Here is a 20,095-nt window from a genome sequence, read left to right as displayed (position 1 = left end):
AAACACCAAGGTTACTTACCGGTAGCCGGTTTTTCCGGAGCCCATGACAGCACACTTGAGCGAGGGATCAGCCCCGCCAGGACAGGAAACCTACTGAAAATAAAAGGGTGGTACCTCTCCCTCGCTTCAGTTGGTTTTCAGAGCATGAGAGGTCCCTCTGGTTAGTTCACATGGCAAACTACCACCACATCATATTAACAGAACAAAAAACACCCAACTTAAGTGCACAACAAAGGGTGAAAAAGGGGGGGGGAATGTACAGGTCATGTCATGGGTTCTGGAAAAACCGGCTACAAGTAACCTTGGTGTTTTCCCTTCCCCCATGACAGCACACCTGAGAGATTTTTGGAGAATGAAACACCTTAGGGAGGGACCACGGCTTGCAGCACCCTTCTACCAAAGGTAAGATCAGTCGAGGACAGATTCAGTCAGTAGTGTTTAAAGAAGGTAGATGGTGAGGACCAGGTAGCGGTCTTACATATCTGATCAATCGATACCTCCGCTTTTTCAGCTCAGGAAGTAGCCACAGCTCTGGTGGAGTGAGTCTTGATGCCAAGCTAATGGCCTCCCTAATCCATCTGGCAATGGTACTTTTGGACACCCCATATTCCTTCCTGCTACCCTGGAAAGCCACAAATAGGGACTGATCTTTCCTCCATCGACTAGCATGGATATGTATTGTAACCTTCTTTCATCTAATGTATGAAACTTTTCCTCTGGATTCCTAGGATTATCACAAAATGAGGGTAATACAATCTCCTGACTCCTATGGAATTTAAGAACTACTTTAGGTAGATAAGCCGGATCTGGTCTTAGAACCACCCTGTCCTTAAATATCTGTGTGTATGGAGAACATACAGACGGGGCTTGCAAGTCACACCCTACGGGCTGATATTAAAGCTACCAGTAGCACTGTTTTAAGAGTGAGAAGTTTTGCTGACAATTCCTGTATAAAGGCTCAAATGGACTCCCAGTTAGAGCTTCCAAAACCAGATTCAAATCCCAAGGGGGAACTTTCTGAATTACCACAGGTCTAGATCTACTACATGATTTTATAAAGCAAGATACACACCTATTGGAAGCTGAATTTCAAATTATATAAGGCTCCTAAAGCCGACACTTGTACTTTGAGTGCATTGGTTGCCAACGCTAGTTGTAAACCTGCTTGTAGAAACTCTAAAATAGCACCTACCGGAGCATCGTCCCTCAAAGGTTGCCCCAGAAACCTCTTCCATGTCCTACCATAAATTTTTGATGTGATCAGTTTTCCACTTTTCAACAGGGTGGAGACTAGCCCTGGTGAGAATCCCTGCCGACTCAGTAACGACCTCTCAAATTCCAGGCTGCCAGATGGAAGCCCTTCACCTGAGAGTGGCATACTGGTCCCTGGGTAAGCAGGTCCAGAACCTCTGGTAGAATCCATGGATCGGTCACTGACATCCGTCTTAGGAGGGAGAACAATGGTCTTTTTGGCCAAGATGGAGCAATAAGAATTACCCTCGCTTGCTCCATTCTGATCTTTCTTACTACTACCAGAATCATTGCTATCGGTGGAAACACGTAAGCAAGGCTGAACTTCCACGGTATTTGAAGGGCATCTACCGCAAATGGCTTCTCTCTTGGATCTAATGAGCAGAAGCTCTCCAACCTTTCTGTTGTGAAGAGTGGCAAATAGTGCAGGCTTGGCGCAATAGACCTATCTGTTGGAATACCGGGGGATTCAATGACCATTCTCCCTGTTTTAGCCTTTTGCAACTTAGGTAGTCTGCTTTTATGTTTTCGACACCCTTTATATGAAGAGTTGTGAGGGATAGTAGGTGATGTTCTGCTAACTGGAGAAGGAGAGATGTTGCCCCCATAAGGGAAAGGGAACTTGTTCCCCCTTGGTGGTTGATATAAGCCACCACTGCACAATTGTCCGACATGATTCTGGTATGACGACCCTGAAGGATAGGGAGGAAATGTTTTAAGGCTCTTTCTGCAGCCCATAACTCTTTTACATTTGACGTCTGATCTCTTTCTAGCGGTGACCAGGACCCCTGTACCGAGAGGGCCCCTAGATGTGCACCCCATTCCGTACCGCTTGCGTCCGTAGTGATCACTTCCTCTACCGATGTTAACCACTGAACCCCTGACGCCAAATGATCTCTAAAGGTACCTTTACACTAAACGACTTACCAACGATCACGACCAGCAATACGACCTGGCCGTGATCGTTGGTAAGTCGTTGTGTGGTCGCTGGGGAGCTGTCACACAGACAGCCCTCTCCAGCGACCAACGATCCGGGGAACAACTTTGGCATCGTTGAAACTGTCTTCAACGATGCCGAAGTCCCCGGGTAACCAAGGTAAACATCGGGTTACTAAGTGCAGGGCCGCGCTTAGTAACCCGATATTTACCCTGGTTACCATTGTAAAAGTAAAAAAAAAAAAAAAAAAACACTACATACTCACATTCCGATGTCTGTCACGTCCCCCGCCATCAGCTTCCCGCACTAACTGTGTCAGCGCCGGCCGTGAAGCAGAGCACAGCGGTGACGTCACCGCTGTGCTCTGCTTTACGGCCGGCGCTGACAGTCAGTGCAGGGAAGCTGACGGCGGGGGACGTGACAGACATCGGAATGTATGTCGTGTTTTTTTTTTTACTTTTACAATGGTAACCAGGGTAAATATCGGGTTACTAAGCGCGGCCCTGCACTTAGTAACTCGATGTTTACCCTGGTTACAGGTGAACACATCGCTAGATCGGCGTCACACACGCCGATCCAGCAATGACAGCGGGTGATCAGCGACCAAAAAAAGGTCCTGATCATTCCCCACGACGAACAATCTCCCAGCAGGTGCCTGATCGTTGGTCGCTGTCACACAAAGATATCGTTAGCGGGATCGTTGCTACATCACAAAAAGTGTGACGTTGCAACGATATCGTTAACGAAATCGTTGTGTGAAGGTACCTTTACAGTCCACCAGATTAGGGAATCTCTCACGCCCACTGAAAGGTGTACTTTACCCTCTAAATGCCCTTTCAACAATTTTTGTGTTGACAGGACCTTCCACTGTAATTTTCTCAGGTAAAATTGTGCTCAACTCACAGTGGGTATATAGGATGTTAGTGATCCTAGCAGGGACATTGCTTTTCTTAGCGTCATTACAGGCTGCTGTATTGCCGACCACACAAGACTCTGTATTTTGAACATTTTGTTCTCCGGTAGCAGACAGAGCTGGCATCTGGAGTCCAAAACCAACCCGAGGAAATTTTGAACTTTTTCTGGTGTTAACCTCGACTTTATTTTCCAACCCAATAATGTTAAGGTCGCAGTCACTTCTTCTATTTGTTTTAGACAGTGATCCACTGATCTCCCCCTTATAAGAAAGTCATCTAAGTATGGGACGATAACTGTCTCAAGAAAGGAGGAAGGACATGACTTCTGACACTAACTTGGTAAATGGGAGGGCTGCATACTGATAGTGCCTGAGCCGTCCTTGGGCATACAATGCTACCCTCAGGAATTTTTGATAGTCCCGATGGATTGGTACATGATGATAAGCGTATTTTAAGTCTATAACTGCCATGAAGCAGTCCTGGAACAACATTTTAAATCGCTGTATTTACCGACTCCATTTTGAAGGAGCAATTTACTACTGACCGATAAGTTTCCTCAAGTTGGCAATAGTTCTTAGTAGTGAGCCGTCCGGATTAGGTATCAAAAAAGAGAGGGGAATAAAACCCTCTTCCTTCCTCCTCCCTCAGGACTTCTACTAGAACCTGTTTTAGCACTAGCCCCAACACCTCCGCTTCCAAGGCTAATTGATCTCCTGGGGATTTTCTGTGGGGTGTCAAAACAAAAGTCTGTTGAGGTGGATGAATATAGTCTATGTTAGGCCGTCTTTGATAACACTCAACAAACTGGGGGAGATATTTACCCAGGCAGGGAAAAAGAAAGAGTCTTCCCCCTACCTCTGGCCTGGTTCATTGGGAGGGCTTTTTTGATAATGTAGAGGGTCCCCTAAACATGTACCCAGATCCTTTTTTGTCTCTGAAGTCCAAGTTCCTGCTATCTCCCGGGGGCGGCCTCTATTAAATTTTCCTCTCCGAAAAGAAAATATTCTAAAATCCACCGGAAAGGGAGGAAAACCCTTTTTCCTATCCCCTGCTTTCTCTAAAATGTCCTCCAGCGTCTGACCAAAGAGGAATTGACCGTCACACGGGATGGAACAAAGTCTATTTTTTTATGGCAAGTCACCAGGGCCCCCCTTTAACCAAAAAGCGAGCCTAGTTGTATTAGACAAGCCTGCTGCCCTGGCTGCTAGTCTTAAGGAATCTGCTGAGGAATCCTCTAGGAAGACTGCTGCTCCTTGTACCAGCGTCATATTGGCTAGGACCTCTTCTCTTGGTACCTTAATTTTCAGCTGTTCCTCTATCTGTTGCAGCCAGACTATAAGGGAGCGGGCCATACATGTCCTGGCTATTGCCGGTTTCAGACCCCCGCGGCCGCCTCCCAGGTGTGTCTTAAGAACCCATCCGCCTTTTTGTCCAATGGGTCTCTTAACATGCCCGAGTCCTGTAAGGGTAGGGACGACTTTTTAGATGACCTGGCTACTGCACCATCAATTTTAGGGACTTTATCCCACCCTTCTGAGTCTTTTTCCTCGAAGGGATACCTGTTATGTAGGCAATCTAGTGACACAGTGTGCCAGCAATCAGAGCACATACAGTGATCTGACAATAACAAAAGAACGAGCTCTGAGACGTGGAATCTCTGTAGACCGCAATACCTGAACCTATCCTAAACACAACTAAAGGCAGCTGTGGATTGCGCCTGACACTACCTATGCAACTCGGCACAGCCTGAGGAGCTGACTAGCCTGAAGATAGAAAAACAAGCCTGGCTTGCCTCAGAGAAATACCCCAAAGGAAAAGGCAGCCCCCCACATATAATGACTGTTAGCAAGATGAAAAGACAAAACGTAGGGATGAAATAGATTCAGCAAAGTGAGGCCCGATATTCTAGATAGAGCGAGGATAGCAAAGAGAACTTTGCAGTCCACAAAAAACCCTAAAGCAAAAAACCACGCAAAGGGGGCAAAAAGACCCACCGTGCCGAACTAACGGCACGGCGGTACACCCTTTGCGTCTCAGAGCTTCCAGCAAAACGAATAGACAAGCTGGACAGAAAAAATAGCAACAAAAGCAAAGAAGCACTTATCTAAGCAGAGCAGCAGGCCACAGGAAAGATCCAGAAGCTCAGATCCAACACTGGAACATTGACAAGGAGCAAGGAAGACAGAATCAGGCGGAGTTAAATAACAAAGCAGCCAACGAGCTCACCAAAACACCTGAGGGAGGAAGCTCAGAAGCTGCAGTACCACTTGTGACCACAGGAGTGAATTCAGCCACAGAATTCACAACAGATACCTCTTTTAGAAGATGAGGGGAGGCTACCAGATTTCCCAGGCTTCTTCAACTCCTTCTCCATAAGGGCCTTCATCCTAGCGTTGACTGGGAATGTACGCTTCCTTTTTTTCCTCCAAACCCTCAAACATAACGTCCTCTAAGGACCTAGTCGCTTTCTCGTCCTTTAGGCCCAAGGTAGACCTGACTGCTTTTACCAGTCTATCCGTGTTTTCAGTTAGAAAGCATGGTCGGCCCCCAACATCGCTATTTCAAGAGGAGCCAGAGGACATGGAAGAGGAGGGGGAGGGAGACAGAGGTTCCTCATGATACTCCTCGCCGGATTGAGAGACATCAGAATCTGTAACAGGCTGAAGGCTTTTCTTGCTCCCCTTTTTAAAGACTGATTTTAAAGAACCTTTAACTTCTGCCCTAATCATGGCGCTAAAGGTACCTTCACACTGAACGATGTCGCTAGCGATCCGTGACGTTGCAGCGTCCTGGCTAGCGATATCGTTAAGTTTCACAGGCAGCAGCGATCAGGATCCTGCTGTGATGTCGTTGGTCGCTGCAGAAAGTCCAGAACTTTATTCCGTCGCTGGACTCCCTGCAGACATCGCTGAATCGGCGTGTGTGACGCCGATTCAGCGATGTCTTCACTGGTAACCAGGGTAAACATCGGGTAACTAAGCGCAGGACCGCGCTTAGTAACCCGATGTTTACCCTGGTTACCATCGTAAAAGTAAAAAAAACAAACACTACATACTGACCTTCAGCTGTCTGTCCCCGGCGCTCTGCTTCTCTGCACTCCTCCTGCATCTTGTGTCAGCGCCGGTCAGCCGAAAAGCAGAGCGGTGACGTCACCGCTCTGCTTTCCGGCCGCTGTGCTCACAGTCAGTGCAGGAAAGCAGAGCGCCGGGGACAGACAGCTGAAGGTAAGTATGTAGTGTTTGTTTTTTTTACTTTTACGATGGTAACCAGGGTAAACATCGGGTTACTAAGCGCGGCCCTGCGCTTAGTAACCCGATGTTTACCCTGGTTACCCGGGGACCTCGGCATCGTTGGTCGCTGGAGAGCTGTCTGTGTGACAGCTCTCCAGCGACCAAACAGCGACACTGCAGCGATCGACATCGTTGTCGGTATCGCTGCAGCGTTGCTTAGTGTGAAGGTACCTTAAGGCTAGAGGCAATGTCAGGGGTTTCTTCCTGAATAGTCTTTTGAATACAGTCCGCGCAGAGATTTTTCTGCCACTGGACTGCTAGCAGTATTTTACAGAGGGCACACTCCTTGTTCTTTCACTTGGTACTAGCCTTCATCGGCGCCTGGCAAGTAAACTGAAAATGTAGCCCATTCCCACCAAGGTGACATTCACGAAGATCACTTACCACCCGCTGACAATCAAGGGTACTGGATTTTGAGGCTGATCAGGAGTACGGACAACGTCTCTCCTAGATGCTGAGGAGTCCTGCGACCTCCGGTCAGGGCGCCTGCGGCTCCTTCCACTTGAGCGGCTACTCCTCTTTGCGTGTTGGTGACCTGGCATAGCACCTGGTAAAGGCTGCTGCTGCTGTAAAGGCTGCTTCTGCTGCTGCTCCATACGATCCTCCATAATGGGGAGCCATTTGGACATGAGCGTTTCCTCTGTGGTTATCCCTCCATTTAAGGAGGGATCCACTGCGCTCACCTCTCCTCCGATGCCCATTGTATGCTCCTCCCCCCTCCGCACCCCACCTAAAGGCCCTGCATCCCGTCCGGCTTTCCTGTTATGGGTGCCGCCATCTTGGATCTGACGCACAGAATTGAGGTCATGCGGGCACGCCCATTCCCAGCGCTGCCTTGCGCGTGACGCCAGCCATGCACCCGGAAGTCAGCCCCATGGAGCCGAAGGTGGCCAGCAGAAGAGGGAGAGCAGCCGCAGAAAAGCCCCGGGACCCCGGACTGCACTGAACCGACGCTTGCATGTGCGCTAAGCCCCACAGGACCTGCGAACGGCGCTTCCACAGCCTGAAGGCCTGCTCTTCCAGTGCCCGGACAGGGGTGGGCAAGTGGATCATCCGTCTTCAAAAAAAAAAAAACACAGTGATTTCAGCACTAGGGTTCCCATCAGGACAGGAAAAATCAACTGAAGCGAGGGAGAGGTACCACCCTTTTATTTTCAGTAGGTTTCCTGTCCTGGCGGGGCGGATCCCTCTCTCAGGTTCGGTCATGGGGGAAGGGAAAATCGGGATGAGGGCAGCTGCATGGTCCATTAGCCAGTGTTTACAGCCCTTCGACTGTCACGGTGTGCATGTGGCCAGTGGGCCGCACTTTAGCCAGGTCTCCTCCAAAGGATTAAATAGAGAGCCATGTGCGCAAAGCCATCTCTCCATCTGTCATTTATGTCACATCCTGCTCGGACAATGCCTTTACCCATACATGGTTAGTAGGTACCAGAAACATGGCACGACACTTGGCCGTATGCGTGCGCCACCACCGCTCTATCCTAACTCCTCCTCATTGTGGTTGTACAATGAGAAGAAAAGGGGGCTGTTCTAGTAATCATGGGACTTTCTAGCATGAATGGTAAGTCAAAGGATGGAAAACCTTTTTAAGAGATGCTTTTCATTTGTAATTGCAATTCAAGATGAAGAATTCAACTCTTTCCTTTTAACTCCTTGCTACTTTTTCACCTGCATGTACATGTATGCAAAGTAGACACAGCATTACTGGTGGCCAGCTTTTCATAGTCCTGTTGCCTCTGCTGCTTTTATACCGGAAGGTGGAAGAGGAAGGATCGGCTGCTCCTCATGAACCAGTGCTGGCTGAGATCAGCCGGTCAGTCTGCTTACCAGTGACTATACATCCAATGGTGAGGTGTCTGTCCTGTTCCACGACTTACCACAAACATTATTTGTTGTTTTTTAAATAAAACCTTTAATGTACTATACAGTCACATTCAAATACAAAAAGAAAAAACAGATTTTCTCCATCCTCGGCATAACAGGATAAAGACTTGTCATCACTTGCAGTATCGATCTGCTTTTAATTTTGATCTCCTGTAAGAACAAAAAAAATGCATAAGAGGCTTAAAAAACACAAGTACCTTAAAAAACACAAGTAGCATGGAATTCAAAGATTTAGACTTGGCAGCACGAATGCATTATTTGTAGCCGTGACTATGGACACAACATCGACAACAGAATTGGGAAGGTACTCCAGAATGGATCACTTAGGCCCCATTTAGCTCATGCCTAAAGTGTGTCCTTTTGGCATCTGATGGGCTGACGTAAACTTTTTTACTACTCTATACAAGTGTAGTTTGTTTTTCTATATTGAAGAATCCAACAAATAGAAATATACTGTGCTGTATGTCTATTTAATATGGCAGCCTATTGCATCCAGTTGCATAGGCCAAAGATATAAGCTAGGCATTACTCATGTAAGGTGCCATTCACATTACATTTTGCCTCTTCTCTTGGTTATTCTGTTGGACAGGTTCCCAATAAATTGGATTCACCAAACACCCAAAGGGACAAAAGGCAATGTGAATTGTCCTATCAAACACATTATGAATATTCCTGTAATACTGCAGTTTGCCATTTTTCTATGGTGTGCCTACATTTTGAAACTTTTATATCCTAGGCAGCCCATTAATTAGGTGACTGCTTAAATGATTCTAATAAGTGCTTTACCATCCTAGAAGCATTACACCAGTCAGTAAGGCAATTTTACAGGGAAATGGTAATGGACAGCGTAACGTTAAAGGGTCATTCACAGAGTTGTAAAGTCATCCCTTATCTGTCTGATTGCTGGGGTCCGATCACGAGTGGTGCTATGGAGTGACAAATGCATGCTTCACCCAAGCTCCATGAAATGTCTAGGCTGGTAATAGCGAGCATCATAGTCCGCTTTCTCCCACAGACAAGGAATGGAGCTGACTTCAAGCATGAGTCCCTCCACTCCATTCTCGTGATTATGGAGCCCTGTGAGCATCATAAGACCCCCAGCTATCAGTAAATTATCTCCAATTCTTTGGAAAGGGAATAACCTAAATCAGTGGGGCTAAAAATCAGACAGACATAAAATAGATTAGCTATGCAGTGTGAGCCCATCATCAATGTAATCTGTAGGACAGGTCACCAATACAAGTTTGGTGGGGTCTGACACCCGGCACCAGCACCGATTAGCTGAAAACTGCATGGGCCAGATATGAGATGTGCAGGGTGGAACATGGGTATACCTCTACAGTGTTCAGTGGCCGCAGGCTTTTCAGCTGTTCGGTGTAGGAGCCCCACCAATCTGATGCTAATGACCATTCCTAACGATAGGTCATCAATTGTTAGGTCCTTGATAATCCATTTAAAAATAGAATAATAAAACTGAATGCATATATACACATATACATATACATATATATATATATATATATATATACATACATACACACACATGTATACATATATACACACACACACAGTCATGGCCAAAAGTGTTGACACACCTGCAATTCTGTCAGATAATACTCATTTTCTTCCTGAAAATGATTGCAAACACAAATTATTTGGTATTATTATATTCATTTAATTTGTCTTAAATGAAAAAACACAAAAGAGAATGAAGCAAAAAATTGATCATTTCACACAAAACTCCAAAAATGGGCCAGACAAAAGTATTGGCACCCTCAGCCTAATACTTGGTTGCACAACCTTTAGCCAAAATAACTGTGACCAACCACTTCCGGTAACCATCAATGACTTTCTTACAATGCTCTGCTGGAATTTTGGACCATTTTTCTGTGGCAAACTGCTCCAGGTCCCTGATATTTGAAGGGTGCCTTCTCCAAACTGCCATTTTTAGATGTCTCCACAGGTGTTCTATGGGATTCAGGTCTGGACTCATTGCTGGCCAGTGGCCACCTTAGAAGTCTCCAGTGCTTTCTCTCAAACCATTTTCTAGTGCTTTTTGAAGTGTGTTTTGGGTCATTGTCCTGCTGGAAGACCCATGACCTCTGAGGGAGACCCAGCTTTCTCACACTGGGCCCTACATTATGCTGCAAAATTTGTTGGTAGTCTTCAGACTTCATAATGCCATGCACACGGTCAAGCAGTCCAGTGCCAGAGGCAGCAAAGCAACCCCAAAACATCAGGGAACCTCCGCCATGTTTGACTGTAGGTACCATGTTCTTTTCTTTGAATGCCTCTTTTTTTGTCCTGTAAACTCTATGTTGATGCCTTTGCCCAAAAAGCTCTACTTTTGTCTCATCTGACCAGAGAACATTCTTCCAAAACGTTTTAGGCTTTTTCAGGTAAGTTTTGGCAAACTCCAGCCTGGCTTTTTTATGTCTCGGGGTAAGAAGTGGGGTCTTCCTGGGTCTCCTACCATACAGTCCCTTTTCATTCAGACACCGATGGATAGTACGGGTTGACACTGTTGTACCCTCGGACTGCAGGGCAGCTTGCACTTGTTTGGATGTTAGTCGAGGTCCTTTATCCAACATCCGCACAATCTTGCGTTGAAATCTCTTGTCAATTTTTCTTATCCGTCCACATCTAGGGAGGTTAGCCACAGTGACATGGGCTGTAAACTTCTTGATGACACTGCGCACGGTAGACACAGGAACATTCAGGTCTTTGGAGATGGACTTGTAGCCTTGAGATTGCTCATGCTTCCTCACAATTTGGTTTCTCAAGTCCTCAGACAGTTCTTTGGTCTGCTTTCTTTTCTCCATGCTCAATGTGGAACACACAAGGACACAGGACAGAGGTTGAGTCAACTTTAATCCATGTCAACTGGCTGCAAGTGTGATTTAGTTATTGCCAACACCTGTTAGGTGCCACAGGTAAGTTACAGGTGCTGTTAATTACACAAATTGGAGAAGCATCGAACAGTGCCAATACTTTTGTCCACCCCCTTTTTTATGTTTGGTGTGGAATTATATCCAATTTGGCTTTAGGACATTTCTTTTTGTGTTTTTTCATTTAAGACAAATTAAATGAAGATAATAATAACAAAGAATTTGTGTTTGCAATCATTTTCAGGAAGAAAATGAGTATTATCTGACAGAATTGCAGGGGTGTCAATACTTTTGGCCATGGCTGTACTATATAATTGTCTAAGGGTCACTTCCGTCTTTCTGTCTGTCCTTCTTTCTGTCACGGATATTCATTGGTCGCGGCCTCTGTGTCATGGAAATCCAAGTCGTTGATTGGTCGTGGCAAAACACCCATGACCAATGCCACGACCAATCAGCGACGGGCGCAGTCCGGCGGCAACATGGCCGCTCCTTCCTCCCCGCAGTCAGTGCCCGCTCCGTACTCCCCTCCAGTTAGCGCTCACACAGGGTTAATGGCAGCGCTAATGGACCGCATTATGCCGCGGTGTAACGCACTCCATTAACGCTGCTATTAACCCTGTGTGACCAACTTTTTTACTATTGAGGCTGCCTATGCAGCCTCAATAGTAAAAAGATCTAATGTTAAAAATAATTAAAAAAATAAAAAATCATCATATACTCACATTCCGGCGCCTTTCCCGCTCCTCGCAGCGCTTTGGTAACCGCTCCATGCAAGCGGCAGGTTCCGGTGCCAAGGATGGTATGCGACAAGGACCTGCCATGATGTCACGATCATCACAAGTCCTGCGCCCATACCAACCCTGGGACCGGAAGCTGCCGCGTGCACCGCACAGTGCGCGCACAGGGCCAGGTCAAGATGACAGCCGGCACAGAGAAGCTGCAGCGCGCCGGCTCCCGGAGATCAATTGTACTCGCAGACATCTACCAGCTGCGAGTACAATTGAGGCTCTGACCGCTGGGTCAGAGCGACGCCAGCAGCGTGATCAAGTCATGTGATCACGCTGCTGGCGTCACTATCCGGCGCGCAGGGGACAGAAGACACTTGGTGGTAAGTGCTCCTGTGCTGTGGAGCTGAAGACACAGAAGATTCAGCGTGGGGTGGGTTTATGGGGAGTATGTGGGGGGATTTATTAAGTGTGTGGGGGGATTTATTAAGTGTGGGGGGATTTATTCAGCGTGGGGTGGGTTTATGGGGAGTATGTGGGGGGATTTATTAAGTGTGTGGGGGGATTTATTAAGTGTGTGGGGGGATTTATTCAGTGTGTGGGGGGGATTTATTCAGTGTGTGGGGGGGATTTATTCAGTGTGTGGGGGGGATTTATTCAGTGTGTGGGGGGGATTTATTCAGTGTGGGGGGGGGATTTATTCAGTGTGTGGGGGGATTTATTCAGTGTGTGGGGGGATTTATTCAGTGTGTGGGGGGGATTTATTCAGTGTGGGGGGGGGATTTATTCAGTGTGGGGGGGGGATTTATTCAGTGTGTGGGGGGGATTTATTCAGTGTGGGGGGGGGGATTTATTCAGTGTGTGTGGGGGGATTTATTCAGTGTGTGGGGGGGATTTATTCAGTGTGGGGGGGGATTTATTCAGTGTGGGGGGGGGATTTATTCAGTGTGTGGGGGGGATTTATTCAGTGTGTGTGGGGGAGATTTATTCAGTGAGTGGGGGGATTTATTCAGTGTATGGGGGGGGCTGGAATTTATTTAGCATGTGTGGGGCAGGGTGCATTTATTCTGTGGAAGGGGATGGATTTATTCTATCGGAAGGGCAGTGGATATATTCTGTGGGGGTGAGTGGGGAGATGGGGGTGGACACAGTAGCGAGGGGAAAAATGTGTGCTGACAGTACTGGGAGCAACGGTGATGGGATGTGTGAGGACAGTATGGGGAGTCGGGGGAATGTGTGAGGGGGGAATGTGTGAGGAGGAAATATGGAGAGAGCAAAGGGGTATGTTAGCAGGGGGGGGGATGTACAGGAGGAGGCTATTAGAAATGTGTGCAGACAGTATGGGGGGATGAAAGTGTGAGTGGACACATAATAGATACTGAGTAGTGTGAGGGTAACAGCCAGGAGGAGACAGTATGCCAAGTAGGAGGAGTGTAATGAAGGGGCACAGTAGAGAGACTGGGCTCTCTATGAGGGACACCGTATGAGAAGGCAGTGTGAAGTATGGAAAAGAGAGAGAGGGTAGTGTGGATGGCATGTACCACAAGAGGGACAGTGAGGGTCATATTATGTGCTGGGAATAAAGTGAGGGGCAATTATTTACTCAGGGGCTCAGCCTAGGGCAGATATTGTTATTCCGGAGCATTATAATAACACTATCTTTAAGGGTGTTGTGTCGGGATGTGCTGCAGAAGACAGGAGAAGATGGAAGTCTGCAGAAACGAGCTCTGCCGGTGGAAGAGAAGAGTCATCATGGCATCTGGACAAGGTGAAGATGAAAAGAAAGAGGCGACTCCACAAACAACATCATCTATCAGGTACCTGGATGTAAATGTGTTTTTTTTGTGATACTAATTCTCATTTTTATTTGTTAGGAACATTAAAGGGGATGTCCAAGGTTGTGATGAGTCTGCAGTCATACTATGTGACTGCAGACTTCTGAATTCTCACAGTGCACACTGCTATCATAATTCTCTGATGTTGGTGATTTACATACATGCGGTCACGTGCTGACTAGACATGTGTGGCCTCATTCAATGAAAATGAATTGACTGAGGCCGGACACGTCTAGTTAGAATGTGACCAGAAGTATCCAAATCACATACTTGTGCTGTCATGACCGTCCACTCTGGCCACCGGCAAGGGAGAATCCTGAAAGTGTGCAGTGCTTGCGCTGTGAGAATTCAGAAGCCTGCAGTCACATAGAATGACTGCAGACTTTCATCTCAAACCTGGACGCACCATTTTGTGCCATTTTGGTTGGTGGTGTGCCTCAGGATTTTTTAAGTATAAAAAGTGTGCCGCGGCTCAAAAAAGGTTGAAAAACACTGTTCTAGACTACCCGATGCGTTAGAATCGGGCCACCATCTAGCAATTTTCACAGTAGCACTAGACATCATTTACCTGTCCAGCAGTGCCTCATGGAAAGACCCGTCTTTTCTGGCCTTTTTCAGATCTTTGTGGTCTTCCTTGCTGATTTTAATTTTATGGTCCTGAAAACTTTGAAATTTTTTGCTGCAAAATAATATAATAGGACATAAAATGAATCTGCATAATTTACAAATAAATACCATTCTAATCCACAGTAACCGGTTATGAAGATGAGCCAGATTCATTAAAGGGAACCTGTTGCCCCAAAGTCGAAGGTGAGCTAAGCCCACCAGCATCAGGGGCTTATCTACAGCATTCTGCAATGCTGTAGATAAGCCCCCGATGTAACCTGAAAGATGAGAAAAAGAGGTTAGATTATACTCACCCAGGGGCGGTCCCAGTCCGGTTCTGGTCCGATGGGCGTTGTGGTCCGGTCCAGGGCCTCCCATCTTCTTACGATGACGTCCTCTTCTTCTTTTCATGCAGCGGCTTCAGCGCAGGCGTACTTTGTTTGTCCTGTTGAGGGCAGAGCAAAGTACTGCAATGCGCAGGCATCAGACCTCTCTGACCTTTCCCGGCACCTGCGCACTGCAGTACTTTGCTCTGCCCTCAACAGGGCAAACAAAGTACGCCTGCGCTAAAGCCGTTGCGTGAAGAGAAGAGGAGGACGTCTTCATAAGAAGATGGGAGGCCCCGGACCATAACGCCCGTCGGACCAGAACCGGGACCGCCCTTGGGTGAGTATAATCTAACCTCTTTTTCTCATCTTTCAGGATACATCAGGGGCTTATCTACAGTATTACAGAATGCTGTAGATAAGCCCCTGATGCCAGTAGGCTTAGCTCACCTTCGATTTTGGGGGTGACAGGTTCCCTTTAAGACTGGCATTTTGTATTCAGTCTCAGTGGACAGCACAGCTGGAGTAAAGTGCGCCCAATTCATTAAGTGGTGTACGTCACTTAATAAATTAGATGCATCTTACCACTGGCGTGCGCAACAAATATTGCTCCAGCTTGGGACAGTTACACTAAAATGACGTAAATCTTGATGAATTAGATGGGCCGGCTTCGCCACGTCCCAGCTTTGCCAGGTTGGTAAAGGGATGGCTGGGATTGGTGTAAAAATGCCAAAAATTCATGTTGTGTAAGTAGAGCAAAATTTTTTGTAACATTAGAAGGTGTGTTATGTCAGAAAACACCTTTATAAATTGAGCCATTGTCACCTCTCTGTCCTTTTTAGGGCCTCTTCCAAGTCATGAAAAAAAAAGTACCTGAATACAAAACATTCCAGTACTGGGAAATGGAGGCCGTCTCTTACTCTCAGATACTGGGATGGCATCTACCGTAATTTTTTTTTTTTTGCTATATAGTGAGGGAGGGGTCCCCCTATGGCAGACACCCTAAGGGAGAGGGTACCCTGTGGGACAACCAAGGCGCTAGGGGGAAAGGATCACTGTGGCCGACCCCCGAGGAGGGGGGGCGGGATCACTGTGGCCGACCCCCGGGAGAAGGTATCACTGTGGTCGACCCCCGAGGGGAGGGGACGGGATCACTGTGGTCAACCCCCGAGAAGAGGAGGGAGGGTGTCACTGTGGTTGATCCCCCGAGGAGAGGGTATCACTGTGGCCAACGCCCGAGGAGAGGGTATCACTGTGGCCGACCCCCGAGGGAGGGTATGACTGTAACCGACCTCCGAGGATGGAGGGTATCACTGTGTCCGACCCCCGGAGGGGGCAGGATCACTGTGGTCAACCCCCGAGGAGAGGGGGGAGGGTATCACTGTAGTTGACCCCCCGAGGAGAGGGTATCACTGTGGCCGACCCCCCGAGGAGAGGGAGGGTATCAATGTGTCTGACCTCCGAGGAGGGAGGGCATCACTGTGTCCGACCCCCAAGGAGAGGGGGCGGGATCACTGTGGCCGACCCCCGAGAAGAGGGAAGGTATCACTGTGGCTGACCTCCGAGGAGGGAGGGTATCACTATGGCTGACCCCCGAAGAGGGAGGGTATCATTGTGGCTGATCCCCGAGGAGAGGGAGGGTATCACTGTGGCTGACCTCCAAGGAGTGAGGGTATCACTATGGCTGACCCCCGAGGAGGGAGGGTATCACTATGGCTGACCCCCGAGGAGGGAGGGTGTCACTATGGCCGACCCCTGAGATGAGGAGAGGGGGTGGGGGTGTCACTATGGAGAGCTGTCACCACTTTAAGATTACAGACTTTAAATTACATAAAAATTGAAGATTATTTGGAGTTACGACTAAAACGTCTTTACTATAAGACTAAGCAATTGTGCCTATAACAGTCGCCTGGCACTCACAAATCTGATTTCTATTTTGTCTACAGCATAATAACACAGATACACACCATCAAATATGCAAGGAAATTATGTGGAAGCATAATCTTTATATTACGACTTCCCAGAGGATATACAAAAAAGGTTGCACTCTATCGTGCCAAAGCATGTCTAATATGAAATACATGGAATATGAATAGCACAAATGGCTTTTGAACATTAGGAAAATATTTGAGAGACGCTTTGCACAGAATTTGATCAAATAGAGTGAGCCTATCAACCATCGTCAAGGTGGTCTCATTAAACTGATGGGTCCCTGACCTACCTGTCCAAATGTGAACACTTACCGAAGGCCAATGTCTGTATGCATGGGTGAATGTGGACACCTCTGTCAGAAAAGCCTACATATGGGTTGGCCGGAACCAAGTGTGATTAGATGTAATTAAAAACCACATGGTGACAGGAGGTCAGGGACCCATCAGTTTAATGAGACCACCTTGAAGATGGTTGATGGGCTCACACTACTTGATCAAATTCTGTGCAAAGCGTCTCTCAAATATTTTCTTAATGTTCAAAAGCCATTTTTGCTATTCATATTTCATGTATTTCATATTAGACATGCTTTGGCACAATATAGTGCAACCTTTTTTGTATATTCCCAGAGGATACATTCAGCTATAATCCTCCAGATAATGATCATAAATAGGCAGCACACTCAGTGTGACATTACTGACAAGGCAATGTACCCTGCAGGTTCTCTCGTAGCACAAGCTGCCATTTGTTTAAGGCGTCTGAAGGGGCTTTTACTGCACTTGATGCAAGTGTTTCTTCAAAGACAGAAACTGCAGTAGGTATAACAGATGCCTTGTCCAACTAACAAGAGCAGCACGGCTGCTAGGTAACATCTTTTTACATACCGTATATAAAACTTTTTCCAAATTTTCTCAAGGTAGCAATTATCAGAATGAAACCCATTTTCAGCAGCGATCGGATAACCTTGCATCAGCTACATGACTAGAGATGCTTCAGCAACTCAATGCAGCAGCCTTGCAGGACAGTCCATGGACCGATCACAGACCGCCATAAATAGCACTTGTTTTTGGCTCACGACACCTGCAGGGCATCGCTGGGTGATCGATAATCGCCAACAATGTCTGGATCAATTATTTTAACATTCATAAAAGAAAAGTTCTGTAACTTTTTATTATACTCTGTGCTTCAGATCCTCACTATTTCGAACTTCCAACCATTTGTTGCGAATGGCTGAAAACATTCTGCTTACTCCAGGGGCTGAGATCCTGTGCCTGCCTACTTCTGCTCCACCGTAGTGGTGCAATACAGTGCTGTGTGTTATAAAGGGAACTAGTCAGCACATATACAGCTGCCATCACTTTATACAGGATGGTAACAGGTAAGGAAGTGTCCCTTACAGCAAACAAGTTATAAAGAAGCATGTGCTGCTCAAGGGTCCAGTAGGTGGTCCTACTGCAATTCTGGCCTGACGGACAGACAGACACTGCTCTTCAGCCTCCAGAAGCAAAAAGGAATGATCTGATTCACAGTAACTGGAGTGGGACCGGTGTCTGGAGCACACGTGTAACAAGCACAGGCATCCGACTACTCACACGTAATTCACTTCACACTGTTTAACATTGCCCCGATCTTCATCTGCTAAGTCGTCTTCTCTCTTTAATTCTCTTTCTGTACAACATCGAATCTGCAATAAAGGTAGAAAATGCTGAGGTACAATAGCATCGCTCCGGGGTATTATCTGCATGTGATAGCTTTAGTTCTCACATATAAAGGCTGAGCTTAGATCAGGAGCACACAGCTATTTTTGGTCCAACGGCCACAATGTCTGAATGGGTAGATGCATTAGTCTTTCCATAGCACACATACATGCATGGCTTATAAGTCTCCTCACTCTGACATGCAGGCTTGGCTTGTCACTGCCCACAAAAAGAAATGTTGCCCCTTAGGCTGGGTTCCCATTGCGTTATGGGACCGCGTTAAACGGACAGCGTTGCACGGCGAAATTAACGCCGTGCAACGCGGCCGTTAACGCGCCCATTCACGCTAATGGGAACGCGCTACACTAGCGCGTGCCATGTTCGGCATGCGCTAGCGACGCGCCGGAGATTCCTGGCGCACAGCGGACGCTGCTTGCAGCGTCCGAGGCGCGCCCGCAGTCCGCTCCCCGCTCTCGCAGATCGGGGATCTGCGAGAGCGGGGACGTTACCGCGACCCCGAACGCGGCCCCATAAAAAACATTGCGTTAGTGCAATCCGTTTAGCGCTAGCGGATTGCGCTAACGCAATGTGACCCTAGCCTTAGACCCCAGTCCAGAGCCTGTCACCTAGCCCAATCAGATCTCATACTTAACACTGATGAGGGGCAACACCCCGAAACACTGCAAATTGAGATTCCGGTTTGGCTATTATCGCAAGTCATAATGCAAGGTTCGTTAGAGTCGACTGCTTCCAATACTTGGCACTAGAGATCTCTGAATTGGCAAGAGAGCAAGCAAGGCTTCTAAGTCTCCTTACTCTGACATGCCAGGCTTACCATGTCCCTCTCCACAATGAGAAACGTTACCCCTTAGACCCATAGCACACAGAGTAAGCTTATCCTGGCATTCTCCAGGGTAATTTTCTTTTTTTTCTGCAAGACGCCTCCTGCTTATGATTGGGCAACATTATGCAGGGAAATAAGTACATTTCCCCAGTGAAAAAAACACTCCTCTACAGTGGGAATTAGCATGTTAGGCACCATAAACTTTACTAGTGAATATATCCTAACAAAGAAAAATAAAAACCCACAATGATGTGTTATTCAGTCCTGCAGCCACTATTTCATGATGTCAACAGTTTAAAACTGGTGAAAGGTCCTCATTTAAGTCCCCATTAGTCACCATCTCACAAGTTTCTCTAAAACAGAAAAAAAAGTTGCATGCTAGAATAAAGTCTAAAATTTGATTGAAAGGTTTTATAGTTAGCCAACGAGCACATTTATTTATATTCCTCAATTCCTAAAATACATGTATTTTATAGACCATGTACCTTTATCATCTCCCCGTCACCTGCTGTCTTACTGTGTGCTACCAAGTCTCCTTCTTCATTGCAGCCAACAAAACAGCTGTTCGATGCCAGTAAGGCCATTTTTCCCTGAAAGTAATCAGATAACCCTGTGTATAAGTTAAATCCAGCTGTATTTGCAGTACAATAGTGTCATGGCCGAAAGTGTTGGCACCCTCAAAAAATTATACCAGAAAATGGCAATTACTGTGATTATTGCAATTACACGTTTTGTTATACACGTTTATTTCCTTCATGTGTAATGGAACAACACCAAAAAGACAGAGAAAATGGCAAATTGGACATAATTTCACACAAAACCCCAAAAATGGTCATCTTTCCAAAATTGTGGTTAAACAAATTTGTTTCAAGCATGTGATGCTCGCTCAAACTCACCTGTGACAAGTAACAGGTGTGGGCAATATGAAAAATCACACCTGAAACCAGATAAAAAGGGAAGAAAGTGACC

The 20,095-nt window shown here is 46.8% G+C and overlaps 2 protein-coding genes across 2 annotated transcripts in view; one reads left to right on the top strand and one right to left on the bottom strand.

The window, feature by feature from the left end:
- The first annotated feature begins 328 nt into the window (after positions 1-328).
- LOC138656967 (uncharacterized) overlaps positions 329-20,095 on the top strand; it is an 86,535-nt gene continuing 66,768 nt past the window's right edge. The window contains exon 1 of the mRNA XM_069744376.1: positions 329-402. The gene's annotated coding sequence lies outside the window, so the exon portion shown is untranslated. The remainder of the gene's footprint in view (positions 403-20,095) is intronic.
- Positions 8,278-20,095, bottom strand: part of FRG1 (FSHD region gene 1) — a 30,220-nt gene continuing 18,402 nt past the window's right edge. Inside the window, exons 7-10 of the mRNA XM_069744375.1 lie at positions 19,612-19,716; positions 18,178-18,269; positions 14,293-14,403; positions 8,278-8,426 (exon numbers count right to left, since the gene is read on the bottom strand). Of these exons, the coding sequence (XP_069600476.1) occupies positions 8,390-8,426; positions 14,293-14,403; positions 18,178-18,269; positions 19,612-19,716 (345 nt within the window). The 3' untranslated portion in view covers positions 8,278-8,389. The remainder of the gene's footprint in view (positions 8,427-14,292; positions 14,404-18,177; positions 18,270-19,611; positions 19,717-20,095) is intronic.

The sequence above is a fragment of the Ranitomeya imitator genome, chromosome 1 (genome assembly GCF_032444005.1).
Source record: "Ranitomeya imitator isolate aRanImi1 chromosome 1, aRanImi1.pri, whole genome shotgun sequence".
Classification (NCBI taxonomy): domain Eukaryota; kingdom Metazoa; phylum Chordata; class Amphibia; order Anura; family Dendrobatidae; genus Ranitomeya; species Ranitomeya imitator.
This window is presented reverse-complemented; position numbering and strand designations above follow the sequence as displayed.